The sequence below is a fragment of the Schistocerca gregaria genome, chromosome 7 (assembly GCF_023897955.1).
Source record: "Schistocerca gregaria isolate iqSchGreg1 chromosome 7, iqSchGreg1.2, whole genome shotgun sequence".
Taxonomy (NCBI): Eukaryota; Metazoa; Arthropoda; class Insecta; order Orthoptera; family Acrididae; genus Schistocerca; species Schistocerca gregaria.
The window spans coordinates 514,830,005-514,846,771 of record NC_064926.1 but is presented as its reverse complement, the minus strand read 5'-3'; the positions used below and the strand labels follow the sequence as shown (position 1 = coordinate 514,846,771).

The 16,767-nt window shown below is 40.3% G+C and overlaps 1 protein-coding gene across 1 annotated transcript in view; it reads left to right on the top strand.

Moving 5' to 3' along the window:
* The first annotated feature begins 291 nt into the window (after positions 1 to 291).
* The window catches only part of LOC126281298 (uncharacterized), a 57,114-nt gene continuing 40,638 nt past the window's right edge, over positions 292 to 16,767 (top strand). The window contains exons 1-2 of the mRNA XM_049980131.1: positions 292 to 319; positions 5,699 to 5,812. Coding sequence (XP_049836088.1) covers positions 5,699 to 5,812 — 114 coding nt within the window. The 5' untranslated portion in view covers positions 292 to 319. The remainder of the gene's footprint in view (positions 320 to 5,698; positions 5,813 to 16,767) is intronic.

The window sequence follows — 16,767 nt, the reverse complement described above, 5'->3', positions numbered from 1 at the left end:
TTAAGGCGAGAAGCTATCCACATTCTCTCACGATACGGTCAAGGTACGCTTTCCCATCGGCTTAAAACAGCAGTATGAAAAGCAGTTTACCTACCTGCATCAGTTATGCAATAACGTCCGCTGCTGTCTGCACTATTAATGTACTTGCCTCTCTTCTTACCTTCCAGAGACCAGTGCACGTACTTTTCTATGGATACAGCTCTTTTTTTCCGGAGTATGGTGTACGCTCTGTAACTTCGGCAGTGGTGTCTAGATCTAAAAGGCTCCCTGCTGTCAGTCTAATAGGAAAAGGCTGATTATATGTGCGACGAGAAGACAGGTACGTATCGCAATAGAGGTTTAGCGCCATTTTATTGCTTTGAAAGACAACAGATAATTTTCAGTAACGCGTGAGAGCCTGAAAGTAAATTCACTGTTCGTCACTATTCACAACTGCTATGAAACGATATCTATGAACATGAATCATAATCATGTAACATTACTAAAACACAAAAAGGTTACGCGCTCGTAAACTGAATTGTAAGCCCGTAATAAAATTACAAATGATAACTAGATAGAATGAATTCAATGTTTCTAAGTGGATTTTAACTCTAGATAAATTGGACAGCAAGAGATTTAAATAGTCAATATTATTTACATTTCATCATGCAGTCAAACATAAAGAATATTATAATAAAACGTATTTGAAACATTTAAACTTAAATAACTCATCAGAAACTCTCCTTAGGAGTCATAGGTTAAACTTTTATCTGCAGATGATGAAGCACATACAGTACTCACCATTAAAATTGCTACACCAATATGAAATGCAGATGATAAACGGGGATTCATTGGACAAATATAGAATACTAGAACTGACATTTTCACGAAATTTGGGTACACAGATCCTGAGAAATCAGTACCCGAACAACCACCTCTGGCCGTAATAACGGCCTTGATACGCCTGGGCAGTGAGTCAAACAAACATTGGATGGTGTGTACAGGTACAGCTGCCCATGCAGCTTCAACACGATACCACAGCTCATCAAGAGTAGTGACTAGCGTATTGTGACGAGCCACTTGCTCGGCCACCATTCACCAGACGTTTTCAGTTGCTGAGAGATCTGGAGAATGTGCTGACCATGGCAGCAGTCGAACATTTTATGTATCCAGAAGTGCTCGTACCGGACCTGTAGCATGCGGTCATGCATTATCCTGCTGAAATGTACGGTTTGGCGGGGATCGAATGAAGGGTAGAGATACGTGTCGTAACACATCTGAAATGTAACGTCCACTGTTCAAAACGCCGTCAATGCGAACAAGAGGTGACCGAGACGTGTAACCAGTGGCACCCCATACCATCACGCCGGGTGATACGACAGTACGGCGATGGCGAATACACGATTCCAATGTGCGTTGAGCGTTATTTCGCCAAATACGGATGCGACCATCATGATGTTGTAAACAGAACCTGGATTCATCCGAAAAAATGACGTTTTGCCATTCGCGCACACAGTTTCGTCGTTGAATACACCATCGCAGGCGCTCCTGTCTGTGAGGCAGCGTCAAGGGTAACCGCAGCCATGGTCTCCGAGCTGATAGTCCATGCTGCTGCAAACGTCGTCGAACTGTTCGTGCAGATGGTTGTTGTCTTGCAAACGTCCCCATCTGTTCACTCAGGGTCGAGACGTGGCTGCACGATGATGCCTGTCACCTCGACTGCTAGTGATACGAGGCCGTTTGGATCGAGCACGGCGTTCCATATTACCCTCCTGAACCCACCGATTCCATATTCTGCTAACAGACATTGGAACTCGACCAACGCGAGCAGCAATGTCGCGATACGATAAACCGCAATCGCGATCGGCTACAATCCGACCTTTATCAAAGTCGGGAGCGTGATGTTACGCATTTGTCCTCCTTACACGAGGCATCACAACAACGTTTCACCAGGCAACGCCGGTGATCTGCCGTTTCTGTATGAGAAATCAGTTGGAAGCTTTTCTCTTGTCAGCATGCTGTAGGTGTCGCCACTGGCGCCAACCTTGTGTGAATACTCTGAAAAGCTAATCATTTGCATATCACAACATCTTCTTCCTGTCGGTTAAATTTCGCGTCTGTAACACGTCATCTTCGTGGTGTAGCAATTTTAGTGGCCAGTAGTGTAATAAAAATTGAAATTTTTCTTATGTATCTATATAATCTTTATTTTCGCAACACATGAATGGTTACGGCGAGACAGGCTATCAAAAGGTTTCAGTTTGAGGCCATTGCTACAGGATATACGCAACGTAGCGCGATACCGATGCAGGTATGTAAGCACCGACATATAGTCGAAGGTTTCTGCGTGGCATTCGTGACTTTTCGACGGACAGATAGCAAATGCTGAAACACGCACTACGGCAACATTATTACCAAATGCGTCTAAACAGAACTTGTGTGCTGCTATTCTTTCTTTGGCTTCGAAGGTGTAACACCGGTAGAGATCCGATGGAGGATGAGGAATGTGTATGGGACGAATGTCTGCCGAAAAACCGCTATTGTGGAATGGGCCTCCAAGTTCACTAGACGGCGACCGTCCTGGGAGACGAGAATGTACGCAGAAGGTGCGTCAGATCAAGTGGAAGACACTTTAGCAATCACCCTATACGCCTACTCTCCCACGCCTTCGGTCCCTAAAAAGAGGGCCTAGAAATGTCGACCATTCCTGTCGTAGGAGAATGTGCAGCAGCCATGTATGGTCTTCTTCAGGCAGCAGGACGCGTTGTTTTGACCAAATGAGTATATTCTATCTGAACAGTCGGTGTGATTACATCCACAACCCTCACGGAGATTTTTCCAAACTGGAATAGAGGAAGCTTTTTGATATTATGCTCTGTGAAGCTATTCTATACGTCGTAAACTGAATCTAACGCCTTTTGTCTATTAACCTGAAATTTTTTTTTAATTTCTGTAATCAAGCGAAAAAATAATGAAAAAGTAATTTTTTTGAGTAATATATAAAATATATAATATTTAAAATAAAGTAGACGCCTATGCTACATTTATCGCTTGTTCATACGGTTGCAGCCCATTTGTAGCAGAGGGTACTAATAGGCAATTTAGTGTCCACGTAACACGACTGTGTGTCCCCCAGTGGAGACTCACCTCCCCACTTCCTGCTGATCACATATAAATGGGTTCCGGCAATTCGTGGCAGCCAGAGGTGGACCAGCGACTGTGAATCGCTAGCAGTAAGTATTTGTTCACGTGGTTGTGAGCTGACGGTTATTTCGTTTGCAACACCGGATGAATATGAACGAGAACCTGGATACTCGTAAAACGTTTTTGGTATCAGACCGCGAGTATTACTGCGACGGACAATCTCCATGGCCGAGTATTTCGACAGGTCTGTTTTGAACTTGTTTAAATGTTGTATGATGAATCGCCCTTCCAAAAGGATATTATTTAAATTGTTACTGATCGATGCAAACTACTAACTTATAAAAAAAAAGCGTAAGTTCTCTGCGAGTGACTTCGTTACCTGTGGCATATCGTATTCAGTCATTAGAATGTCTCCAGAGTCAAACGTTTTTCTAGTTTCTTCCTTGGAATTTAAGAGTAGAATTTCTGCCAAACGTTTGTCTCCGATGTTCTGCCATAAGCTTCATTGTTTCTGGATTCACCGATCAGAAGTAGTTCTTGGAATTCTGCAAGTACCTAGCCCATCCAACTTGCGCAACAACCGTACTTTTGTTATTTCATGTTCAAGCTGTTTCGTTAGTCATTTTTATTTGGATGTTATTTTATCGAGATGTGTAGAAGAGAAACCAAATTTCACAAGGCTGTTCACTTAACTTTCTTTATATCCAGGAGGAAATGTTCAACTTATTTGAGAATTTCTGTTTAATTACCTTGGCACAATTTTGCGTTTAGGTGTCTTGTGGCCTAGAGCTAAACTCTCTAAGGAAGAGAGCCTTATTACTTGAGCGTTGTGCACTACGGAGTTAACGTGTAACACTCATTATTTTTCGTGGCATATAATACATTGTGTTTGAACAACTTTACCCCTTCTCTGACAGTCTTTCGGAAAATTCGAAGTAATGAACTGTTACCTTTCAGTGGGATTTTAAAGGGATATCTGCACACTACCTTTACGAAAGTTAATAATAATCGGGGTTCCCTTATATATGCAAAAATTGCGATAAGGACCGTGTCTTCTCTCAGTAGAATGAAGACGGGTGGCTACTTGAACTGTTACAGTACTAGCCCATACAGCAATCGACAGTGTTCTGACGCCAATAGTAAACAGGTAGCCTGCATGTTGTGTGAAACAAATTGCGCTTATGGTGAAACGTTTCAGCACAAGTATCGTCTTTCGTCGAGCGAACGGTTGTATATGATTGTTAAGTATGGAGCTAATGCATCAGCATACTCCGAAATGAACCTAATTGGTATACAGTCTGGGCCAGAAGACTTGCTTTTATTAGGTGATTTAAGTTCCTTCACTACTCTGAGGATATTTACTTCTACGTTACTCATGTTGGCAGCTGTTCTCGATTCGAATTCTGGAATATTTACTTTGTCTTTTTTGTGCAGGCATTTCGGAAGGCTGTGTTTAGAAACTCTGCTTTCGCAGCACGGTCTTCGATAGTATCTCCATTGCTATCGCGCAGATTATTTCTTGCCGCTATCATACTTCACATATGACCAGAATCTCTTTGGATTTTCTGCCAGGTTCTGAGACAAAGTTTCGTTGTATAAACTGTTAAAAGCATCTCGCATTGAAGTCTTCGCTAAATTTCGAGCTTCTGTAAAATATCGCCAATCTTGGGGATTTTGCTCCTGTTTTAATTTGGAATGTTTGTTTCGCTGTTTCTGCAACAGTGTTCTAACCCATTTATCTACCAAGGAGGATCTGATCCGTCGTTTGTTTATTTATTTGGTATAAATCTGTCAATTGCTGCCAATACTATTTCTTTGAATTCAAGGCATATCTGGTCTATACTTATATTATTAATTTCGAATGAGTGGAAATTGTCTCTCAGGAAGGCGTTGAGTGGATTCTTATCTGTTTTTTTTTTATAGGTATATTATTCGCTTATTTTTAGAGGCTTTGGGGATTACAATATTCAATCTCGCTACGACAACCCTTTGTTCACTAATCCGTGAATCGGTTTTGATGCTCGTTATTAACAGCGTATTATTTGTTGCTAAGAGGTCAAGTGTGTTTTCACAACCGTTTGCTATTCGCTTCGCCTCATGAACTAACTGCTCGAAATAAGATACACTAAAATTACGACGTAATTGGGATGAGTCAGCTGCCCTTACCTATGGATTTTATGTAACCTGCGACGTCGTAAAATACGACACGCCAATTTCCATATTCTATCGTCCGCTATGTCCAGACTATTAGCCCTAGAGGCCGTAGTTTCCAATTTTTTCAGGAAATACGCAGAAAAGTGAGGTACACATGCATTTTTCTTACGTAACTCGAAAAATGTGTCATCCAGCGGAAGCGTATCCCAGAACAAAATATGTCTACATTAAAGTTCCTACAAAAATGCTCTGTTCAGTTCTTCCATACGACTAATAGTTTCCACATATCGAGAGATAGAATATGGAAATCTCGCATGTGATCTTTGAAGGTATTGTGGGTTGCTTAGGGTTAGCTGAATCACCGTGCATGTCTTATATTCCACTCGTTTCTATAAAGAGTGATCGTCGCCCTTGTCGACAGATGTTGTCGCTGCTACTCGTGGTGCTGCCCTTGCTGGCGGAGGGCGCTTTCTCAGAGGAGAGTGTGGGCTGTGTACTGCCAGCTGCCTCCACGGAAAAGTTCTACATGACTACCGTAAGTTGGCAGTAGTAGAGGAGCGGTAGCATACAAACCTACATAAAAAGTACTTACGGTTACTTTAAATAATGTTAGAAGCAGTTCTTAAATGTCTTTATGTCAGTAGGAAATAAGATACATAGTTTATGTAAGAGAGTAGAAAAGTAGTTACAGTAAACTAGCGTCACGTGAACCGTCTTCTTAGAAATATAATCCCTAACAGAACGCCTTAAAACCTTAAGTGAGGAACTTCCTGAGTTGACAACAATATCTTACTAAAGTTAAGATCTTTCTTATAGACATCCAAAACAGAATAAGTACATTTTTTTTTTGGGTCATCAGTCTACTGACTGGTTTGATGCGGCCCGCCACGAATTCCTCCCCTGTGCTAACCTCTTCATCTCAGAGTAGCACTTGCAACCTACGTCCTCAATTATTTGCTTGACGTATTCCAATCTCTGTCTTCCTCTACAGTTTTTGCCCTCTACAGCTCCCTCTAGTACCATGGAAGTCATTCCCTCATGTCTTAGCAGATGTCCTATCATCCTGTCCCTTCTCCTCATCAGTGTTTTCCACATATTCCTTTCCTCTCCGATTCTGCGTAGAACCTCAATTACTTGCTGTGATATTGCACATCTGTCTACTTCAGTTGTATTGGCGTAGTTAAATCCTTCCACGTGTTTTTCCGTTGAGTTAGTATTTAGTTCCAGAGAACATTTTGCAAGGAAAATTGCGTCTTTAATTTTAAGCCCGTATAGTTTCACTTGATCATTGTTTAAACCGTCCACTTTGCACACTAGGGTAGTTAGTGTCACATGCTTTGAATACTATACTTACAAGCTCTGTTTTGGATCCACAGGAGGAGAAGCCGTGGTACCAGCAATACCAGTACAAGGTACCCGGCCTGTTTGACCTAGGCTGTGTCACATACGTCCAGGCGCCTGGAGAAAGCGACACCGAGATGTACCTTACTGGGAACTTCAGCAAAGTTCCACTGTAAGTTACTACACTAGCCTGCTTAATGTTAGCTGGCACATGTCAAATGATTACAATGGTTAGATTCTGATGGACCGAGTAAATGAGTGATAATTTGCTATAGTCGTTAGTGTCTGAACGTGAGGCATTCAACTGAGAGCAATGGAAATTGATACACGTACTACTATTAAAACAGTCCGTATATATTCCAGTACCTCTTGTCTAGTACAATCTGTATATTAACGTTTTTAAATTACCGGGAGGTGTTAGTTTGTGTATTAACAGTTTTAATCTGCCAGTGAACTTCAGTCAGAGTATTTAGATTTCTAGTTCTGTCTGTTTTATCCTGCCTACGCCTCAAATGTGGGGTGCCTAGGAAATCTGTTTCTCAGATAGCTAGCCAACACTAGACAGCTCAAGAAAATCGTATTAATGATTTTTATTCACAGAAAACCAATGATAAAACTAAACTTTGAGAATTACAGAGGGGTCGCGAGCAAAGCACGACAGACAAACAAGAAATCTCTTAAGTATATACAGTTAGAACAGTGAATGCTTCTATCCACGCTGCTGGTCTTGACGCTTCTCGCATAACTCACAGAACCGGGCCGCTACCAGTCGGGTGCAGCGCTAATGTTCGCTTTGCGTAGAGGTCGCTGCCGCAGCGCTGTCGTCCAAGAGAGGGGTCGGACCGGGTGCAATTGACTGACGTCTTCTTCACAGCCCTCCCTGCACCAACGTTTCCGACCGGCGTGTCGGCGCTTCAATTTACGCTGGAACACTCCCAGTGAGTGGAAAACATAACAAATAAGTTGATAATTGAAAGTTAAACAACAAATAATGAAAATGAGGCACTCCATTCAAAAGGGCATCGCATAGAAATGTTGTAGTTGTTGTTGTGGTCTTCAGACACTGGTTTGATGCAGCTCTCCACGCTACTCTATCCTGTGTAAGCTACTTCATCTCCCAGTACTTAGTTCAATCTACATCCTTCTGAATCTGTTTAGTGTATTCATCTCTTGGGCTCCCTCTTCAATTTTTACCATCAGTGCTGGCATCCAATACTAAATTGGTGATCCCTTGATGCCTCAGAATATGTCCTACAAACCGATTCCTTCTTCTGGTCAAGTTGTACGAAAAATTTCTCTTCTCTCCAATTCTATTCCATACCTCCACATTAGTTATGTAATCTAACCACCTAATCTTCAGCATTCTTCTGTACCGCCACTTTTCTAAAGCTTCTATTCTCTTTTTGTCTAAACTAATTATCGTCCACGTTTCACTTCCATACATGGCTACACTCCATACAAATACTTTCAGAAAAGACTTCCTGACTATTAAATCTATACTCGACGTTAACAAATTTCTCTTCTTCAGAAACGCTTCCCTTGCCATTGTCAGCCTACATTTTATATCCTCTCTGCTTCGACCATCCTCAGTTATTTTGCTCCCCAAATAGCAGAACTACTTTACTAATTTCATCGGCTCATTTCCTAATCTAATTCCCTCAGCATCACCCGATTTAATTCGAATTTATTCCATCATCCTCGTTTTGCTTTTGTTGATGTTCATCTTATATCCTCCTTTCAAGACACTGTCCATTCCGTTCAACTGCTCATCCAGGTCCTTTGCTGTCTCTGACAGAATTACAATGTCATCGGCAAACCTCAAAGTTTTAATTTCTTCTCCATGGATTTTAATTCCTACTCCGATTTTTTCTTTTGTTTCCTTTACTGCTTGCTCAATATGCAGGTTCAATAACATCGGCGATAGGCTGCGTTCCTGTCTCATTCCCTTTCCAACCACTGATTCCCTTTCGTGCCCCTCGACTACTATAACTGTCATCTGGTTTCTGTACAAATAGTAAATAGCATTTCCCTCCCTTTATTTTACCCCTGTCAACTTCAGAATTTGAAAGAGAGTATTCCAGTCAACAGTGTCAAAAGCTTTCTCTACGTCTACAAATGCTAGAAACGTAGGTTTCCATTTCCTTAATCTATTTTCTAAGATAAGTCGTAGAGTCAGTACTGCCTCACGTGTTGCAACATTTCTGCAGAATCCTAACTGACCTTCCCCTAGGTCGGATTCTAGCAGTTTTTCCATTCGTCTGAAAAGAATTCGTGTTAGTATTTTGCAGCTGTGGCTTATTAAAGTGAGAGTTCGGTAATTTTCCCATCTGTCAACACCTGATTTCTTTGGAACTGGAATTATTATATTCTTCTTGAAGTCTGAGGGTATTTCGTTTCTCTTATACATCTTTCTCACCATATGGTAGAGTTTTATCAGGACTGGCTCTCTCAAGGCTATCAGTAGTTCTGATTGAACGTTGTCTGCTCCCGGGACCTTGTTTCGCGTTAGGTCTTTCAGTGCTCTGTCAAACTCTTCACGCAATATCGTTTCTCCCATTGCACCTTCATCTACATCCTCTTCCAATTTCATAATATTGTCCTCAAGAACATTGCTCTTGTAAAGACCCTCTATATACTCCTTCCACCTTTCTGCTTTCCCTTCTTTGCTTAGAACTGGGTTGCCATCTGAGCTCTTGATATTCATGCAAGTGGTTCTCTTTTCTCCAAAGGTCTCTTTAATTTTCCTAGAGGCAGTATCTATCTTACCCCTAGTGATATACGCCTCTGCATCCTTACATTTGTCCTCTAGCCATCCCTGCTTAGCCATTTTGCACTTCCTGTCTATCTCATTTTTGAGACGTTTGCATTCCGTTTTGCCTACTGTATTTATTGCATTTTTGTATTTTCTCCTTTCCTCAATAAAATCCAATATCTATTCTGTTACCTAAGGATTTCTATTATCCCTCGTTTTTTTAACTACTTGATCCCATACTACCTGCACTATTTCATCTCTCAAAGCTATCCATTCTTCTTCTACTGAATTTCTTTCCTCCATTCTTGTCAATCGTTTCTTAATGCTCTGCCTGATACTCTCTACCACCTCTGGTTCTTTCAGTTTATCCAGGTCTCATCTCCTCAAATTCCCACATTCTTGCAGTTTCTTTAGTTTTAATCCATAGTTCATAACGAATAGATTGTGGTCAGAGTCCACATCTGCCCCTGGAAATGTTTTACAATTTAAAACCTGGTTCCTAAATCTCTGTCTTACCACTATATAATCTATCTGGAACCTGTCAGTATCTCCAGGCTTCTTCCATGTATACAACCAACTTTTATGATGCTTGAACCAAGTGTTAGCTATGATTAAATTATCCTCCGTGCAAAATTCTACCAGGCGGCTTTCTCTTCCATTCCTTACCTCCATTCCATATTCACCTACTACGTGTCCATCTCTTCCTTTTCCTACTATCGAGTTCCAGTCACCCATGAAAATTAAATTTTCGTCTCTCTTCACTATCTGAATAATTTCTTTTATCTCATCATACATTTCATCAATTTCTTCATCTACGGGGCTAATTGGCATATAAACTTGTACTACTATGGTAGGCGTGGGCTTCGTATCTATCTTGGCCACAATAATGCGTTCGCTATCTGTTTGTAGTAGCTTACCCGCATTCCTATCTTTTTAATTCTTTATTAAACGTACTCCTGCATTACCCCTAACTGATTTTGTATTTATAATCTTCTATTCACCTGACCAGAAGTCTTGTTCCTCCTGCCACCGAACTTCACTAATCCCCACTATATCTAAATTTAATCTATCCATTTCCCTTTCCAAATTTTCTTACCTACCTGTCCGATTAAGGGATCCGACATTTCACGCTCCGACCTGTAGAACGCCAATTTTCTTTCTCCTGATAACAACATCCTCCTGAGTAGTCCCTGCCCGGAGATCCGAATGGGGGACTACTTTACCTCGGGAATGTTTTACCCAAGTGGAAGCCATCATCATTTAACCATACAGTAAAGGTGCATACACTGTGGAAAAATTACGGCTGTTGTTTCCCCTTGGTTTCAGCCGTTCTCAGTACCAGCACAGCAAGGGCGTTTTGGTTAGTGTTACAAGGCCAGATCAGTCAGTCATCCAGACTGTTGTCCGTGCAACTACTGAAAGGCTGCTGCCCCTCTTCAGGAACCACACGATGTCTGGCCTCTCAACAGATACCCCTCCGTTGTGGTTGCACCTACTGTTAGGCTGTCTGTATCGTTGAGGCACGCAAGCCTCCCCACCAACGGCAAGGTCCAGGGTTCATGGGGGGAGGCGCATAGAAATATGCTTTCTGTTTGTCAGCTCTTGTCATTCTGTTCGTATGGAGGAGCTGGTTCTGTAATCAGTCACTTATGACTTATGAAGTGTACATTGTTACCAGGGCTACTGCTTTCATTGTCTGCGAAATTCTTCCAAAAATGTTCCGAAATGTGCGCAGTCCTTAGAGACCGAATTTGTCTTTTCCGGAATTTTCAAATTTTCAGTGTTTACTGCAACTCTAATGCAACTGTGTTCTGAAAAAAAAAATTGCTAGTACAGTACCAACATTCTTGTGGTGTTTGATTTGCATACGTGCTTACTTTGTAATACTATTCTTATTATTTTATATTTACTTAACATCATCTAAACTGCGAACGAACCGACGGTGTCTGACAACGGTTGAAGGTTAAGAAGCATACTCAATGTGGATCACATTTATGCAGGAATCATGACGTTATACAGATAAAGATACCACCAAAATAGGGTCCATTTTTCTATATTTTTGAAAATTACAACTTGTACAGGCGATATGCATAATACTTGAGTGAACCGACATACGTAACTAAGAACATCATTCATAGAGATAGCAGGCGACGTCTGACTGTACATTGGAATTACCGAATGAATCTAAGACTCTTGCGATGGAGTGACTACAGTTCTGAAATTAGAAGGATAGCAAAACTGAATGCAGGACAGCGTTATCCGTCCTCCAGGCATGCAACGCAAGTATGGTATGTTCCGACTGCTTCAGTAAAGTTTGCATAAAAAATATTGGCAGCTCTATCGTTAGAGAATTATTTGCGAAGGACAAGATTTCGGATTTCTGCTCCGGTCCAGTGTGCAATTTTAAGCTGTCACGAAGTTATGTCAGAATCGTATCGTGTTCACATTCATTATCTTACATGATGCGGCACTGTACTAAGCCACTATTTAGTACCTGATAATCGCAATGGCGCTGCTACGCCATGAAGACTACATCTTACATTACATAATTCTAGATTCGCTTCCTAAATTCATAAACACAATATAAAGAATCACAAAAAAGAAATGCAACAAGGCTTTAGTGCAGCACTGGCGTGAAGAATATTGGAGAACGTTAGGGCCGATTTCAACGAAAAGACTACGCCGTAGAAACATTTTTATATTCTACTATAGAGAATGTCAGTATATTACATATGGGCGTGACATAAACATTAGAACTTACTGGTAACATTCTCTTTTTTCAGCTTTCCGCTCAAAAGCATTGTAACATTCACTGGTAACAAGATGGATAAGGTCTACGAAGGCGTATGTAAGTGAAACTCGCACTTTCATAAACGTAAGATAGTTTTCTGATAGAAGCGTAGAGGCATTTTTTTATTTATTTTTATTTATTTATTTATTTATTTATTGGTAGGAGAGGACACACGTGTTGTTTTAAAGTTATCTTATTCATCTGGAGCAACTAGACCTAAACATTGTAGCAAACAGTACTTCTAATTGGCACGATCTGTAGACATGTGCATAAATTGTTACATTTTTTTCTCTTTCCAGGGAAGTCTATACTGAGCGGACCATATAACGTAGTGTACTCGCACGAGGATTTCGTCATTGACCACTACTGCTTTCTAGGATATGGTTAGTCTCTGCCATCTTCTTCCACTAACAATGTCTGCAGTATTTTGTGCGTCATGAAGGAGCAATGACGATTGTTTTCCATTATCGATGCCTGCTATGAAAATTGTCTTTCCATTTCGTACATTGTAAGAGTATTAAGCTAGCCACAACAACAGACGCGTCAACGTCCGAAACACTCGCTATCCTTACCGACATTACGAGTCACATGTACACCAAAACGGGACAGACATGGGAAATCTGAAATCACCGACACTAACGCTCCCACAACTCTACCCGAACGACTCATTGTTCATTTCACCACTCAGCATTTTAAGTTTGATCTTGCATTAGAAGTGTCTTTATTTTTAATACATGGTTTTCTCAATTTCACTGAGGCGCATACAGTCGTAAAAATCCTTGAATATATGTATCCCATAATGAGCCAAATATTCTATCCTTTTCCTTGGCTACTGAAGTTCTTCCCGTTTGAACTTAGTACAATAGTAACTCTATTTTGATACCAAACATCTTTTGTCACATGATTCTGTTAATACTTTCACATCACTTTCGGTATTGATCTGTAAACTACCTACACTGACAAAATGTAGCGGTGGCAACAAACTGGACACTCATTAGAGGGCACTCTGGTTCAAATCGCCTACCAGCCATTCATACTTCGGTCATTCAGATCTCCCTAACGTCTTAAAGCAAATTCCAGAATAACGTGTTTTAAACAGACTCTGCCGTTTATCTTTCCAATTCTTCTCCAATCAGAAATTATGCTAGATCTCTAATAACCTTGTCGTCAACGAGATGTTCAACTTGAATTTTTATTTTTGATCTTCCAGAGCTTTTTTTCAGTTAATGATTTATTACTTCCACGAATGTACTGCCATGAGACAATTTATTTTTATTTATTTATTTATTTATTTATTGGTAGGAGAGGACACACGTGTTGTTTTAAAGTTATCTTATTCATCTGGAGCAACTAGACCTAAACATTGTAGCAAACAGTACTTCTAATTGGCACGATCTGTAGACATGTGCATAAATTGTTACATTTTTTTCTCTTTCCAGGGAAGTCTATACTGAGCGGACCATATAACGTAGTGTACTCGCACGAGGATTTCGTCATTGACCACTACTGCTTTCTAGGATATGGTTAGTCTCTGCCATCTTCTTCCACTAACAATGTCTGCAGTATTTTGTGCGTCATGAAGGAGCAATGACGATTGTTTTCCATTATCGATGCCTGCTATGAAAATTGTCTTTCCATTTCGTACATTGTAAGAGTATTAAGCTAGCCACAACAACAGACGCGTCAACGTCCGAAACACTCGCTATCCTTACCGACATTACGAGTCACATGTACACCAAAACGGGACAGACATGGGAAATCTGAAATCACCGACACTAACGCTCCCACAACTCTACCCGAACGACTCATTGTTCATTTCACCACTCAGCATTTTAAGTTTGATCTTGCATTAGAAGTGTCTTTATTTTTAATACATGGTTTTCTCAATTTCACTGAGGCGTATACAGTCGTAAAAATCCTTGAATATATGTATCCCATAATGAGCCAAATATTCTATCCTTTTCCTTGGCTACTGAAGTTCTTCCCGTTTGAACTTAGTACAATAGTAACTCTATTTTGATACCAAACATCTTTTGTCACATGATTCTGTTAATACTTTCACATCACTTTCGGTATTGATCTGTAAACTACCTACACTGACAAAATGTAGCGGTGGCAACAAACTGGACACTCATTAGAGGGCACTCTGGTTCAAATCGCCTACCAGCCATTCATACTTCGGTCATTCAGATCTCCCTAACGTCTTAAAGCAAATTCCAGAATAACGTGTTTTAAACAGACTCTGCCGTTTATCTTTCCAATTCTTCTCCAATCAGAAATTATGCTAGATCTCTAATAATCTTGTCGTCAACGAGATGTTCAACTTGAATTTTTATTTTTGATCTTCCAGAGCTTTTTTTCAGTTAATGATTTATTACTTCCACGAATGTACTGCCATGAGACAATTTACCTGAGATGTTGGAGAACATTATTCTATTATTGTAGTCAGGTAACCCGCTAGTGCCAGTCTGAATGAGTATTATTTAAATTAGTAGTTGTAGGGAAATGTACGACAATATGCAACATCCGCTTATTCTATAAGAATACACGATACATTTAATCCTGTCCGACAGTTCGCCAGTTCAAAATTGCATAAAGCGAACGTTTCTGTTGCAGAAGTGTCACAAATCTTCACAACTGTAAAAGAACCCAGCGACGAATTGATGGAACTGATATGGGAAATTGTCGGTAATCACACTGAATTGGACAAGTCTACATTTCAGAAAGTGATTTGTTAATGCTGTACTTCTGATAAATAAATGTTTACGTAGCGCATTTTGAAATCGTCTTTGTTTCTCACCCTGGCAGTAAAATTTCCTTTCCGTAGCAAGAAGTAGTTAATGTTGTTAAATTGGAAGTATAATTCTCTACCACTGACAGCATACTTCACTTAACATATTTCAGAAGCGTATGTAGCTTGAGAAAAATATTAAAATATCCAGGACACGGTATGGAAAATTTACTTTTACATACACATAAAGACAATGTACATCAAAATGAACATCTTACGATAAGGAGGTACATGCCGGAAGTGTCGAAATATGTTTTTAGTACGTTATTATTTCGATGCTACTAGCTTCACTTAATTATATCTATGGTAGCGCCTGAGAAGTTCACGTATTACAAACCTGTTGAGACAGTGAAGGGTCGCGTTCCCACTTTGGAATCCTTCCGAAACTGTCTTCCATAATCTAGAAACCTTCGGTCAAGTGCAACAATTTCATCACAACAAATGCACTTTCTGCATTAGTGCACAAATGTTGAGCTATGACAGCTGTAACGAAGTGTTAGCAATGAAATATATTGGAAATGTTCTTCATGGCGCTGTCATTTCTCTTTCTCCTACCATGCAGAGCTTTACGTAAATATTGAGAAAACAAGGATTTTACGATTCATGGTTACTTTCTTTTCATGTACTTCATCTTTCGTTGTTGGTCTACAACATAAACATGATCTTTCTAACGTGTTAACTTCCGTTTCCGTAAATTGGAGGTGTAAAAACTGAATTAACAAGATTACTGAAGACTTTTTACCTATAGTACTTGACAGTAACTGCACTCTGCTCAAATCTGTAGTTTCAACATGGCTTACTATAGCAAGGGGATCTCACTTTGGGTCTGAGCTTATCCTCACTGCGATAGCATACCACTTTACTTAAGGGTGACAAATGAATCAGACGAGGTGGAATCGGTTAACTTGTTCGAAACACGAACTAATACAGTGGAGATTTGCAGATGTAAATAGTTCTCGATCTGTTCCCAATCTGAGAGACATTCACAAGCAGTATCATATAGCATCACCCCCATTTCAGAATATGTGACTGCAATGAAGATTCAGGTAGAAACCAGCTGATAAAGAAGCGCCCTACTTTAGTGATGTAGGTAACGAAGAGACGTTGTACAGTCAGCATACTTTCCTTCTATTTTCTTCCAACTGCTCTTCATGCAAGACGTAGAGCCCCATACGTTGCGACCTAGCAACAATCCTCAAGACAACTGCAATAAGGCCGACCTCCATCACGGCCACGAAGCAGTGTTGGGTAGTCAAACGTGACGCACTTTAAGATGTTAACAGCCTCCATTTAATCACTGAATCACCTTCCTCTCTCACAGCTAACCTATCGCGACAGTCTGGTGGCAGAGTCATCCACAAACCTGAGTGGAAAAATCGTCGTGCTTACTAACTGGCTTACTTCAGTTTATTGAAGGTATGATTACGCTCTCTTTAACTTACTTTTCTTTCTTTCTCCTGACACTTACTTTACTTGTTTTCTTCTTAAAAACGATGTGCTCCTTAATTCACATAACTTATGTCTAGAGAGAAGGAGAAAATATTTGAATTATTTTGATTGATAAAGAGTAGTACAAATATTTAGAACATCAACGCCTTTCATTTACACACGTTTAAGAAATGAACGTCGGGACAATAGGTGTTCTGTAACGATAACTTTGGTTCCATGTTCTTCCTAGGGTGGAAACACACGTGGGTAATATCATCACACTTAACTTCCAGTGGCTGAAATCGCATGAAGTCTTGTGGTGTGGTGTAATAATTTTTACATATAATATACGATTATTTTATCATAACACATGCGAAATAACCTCAG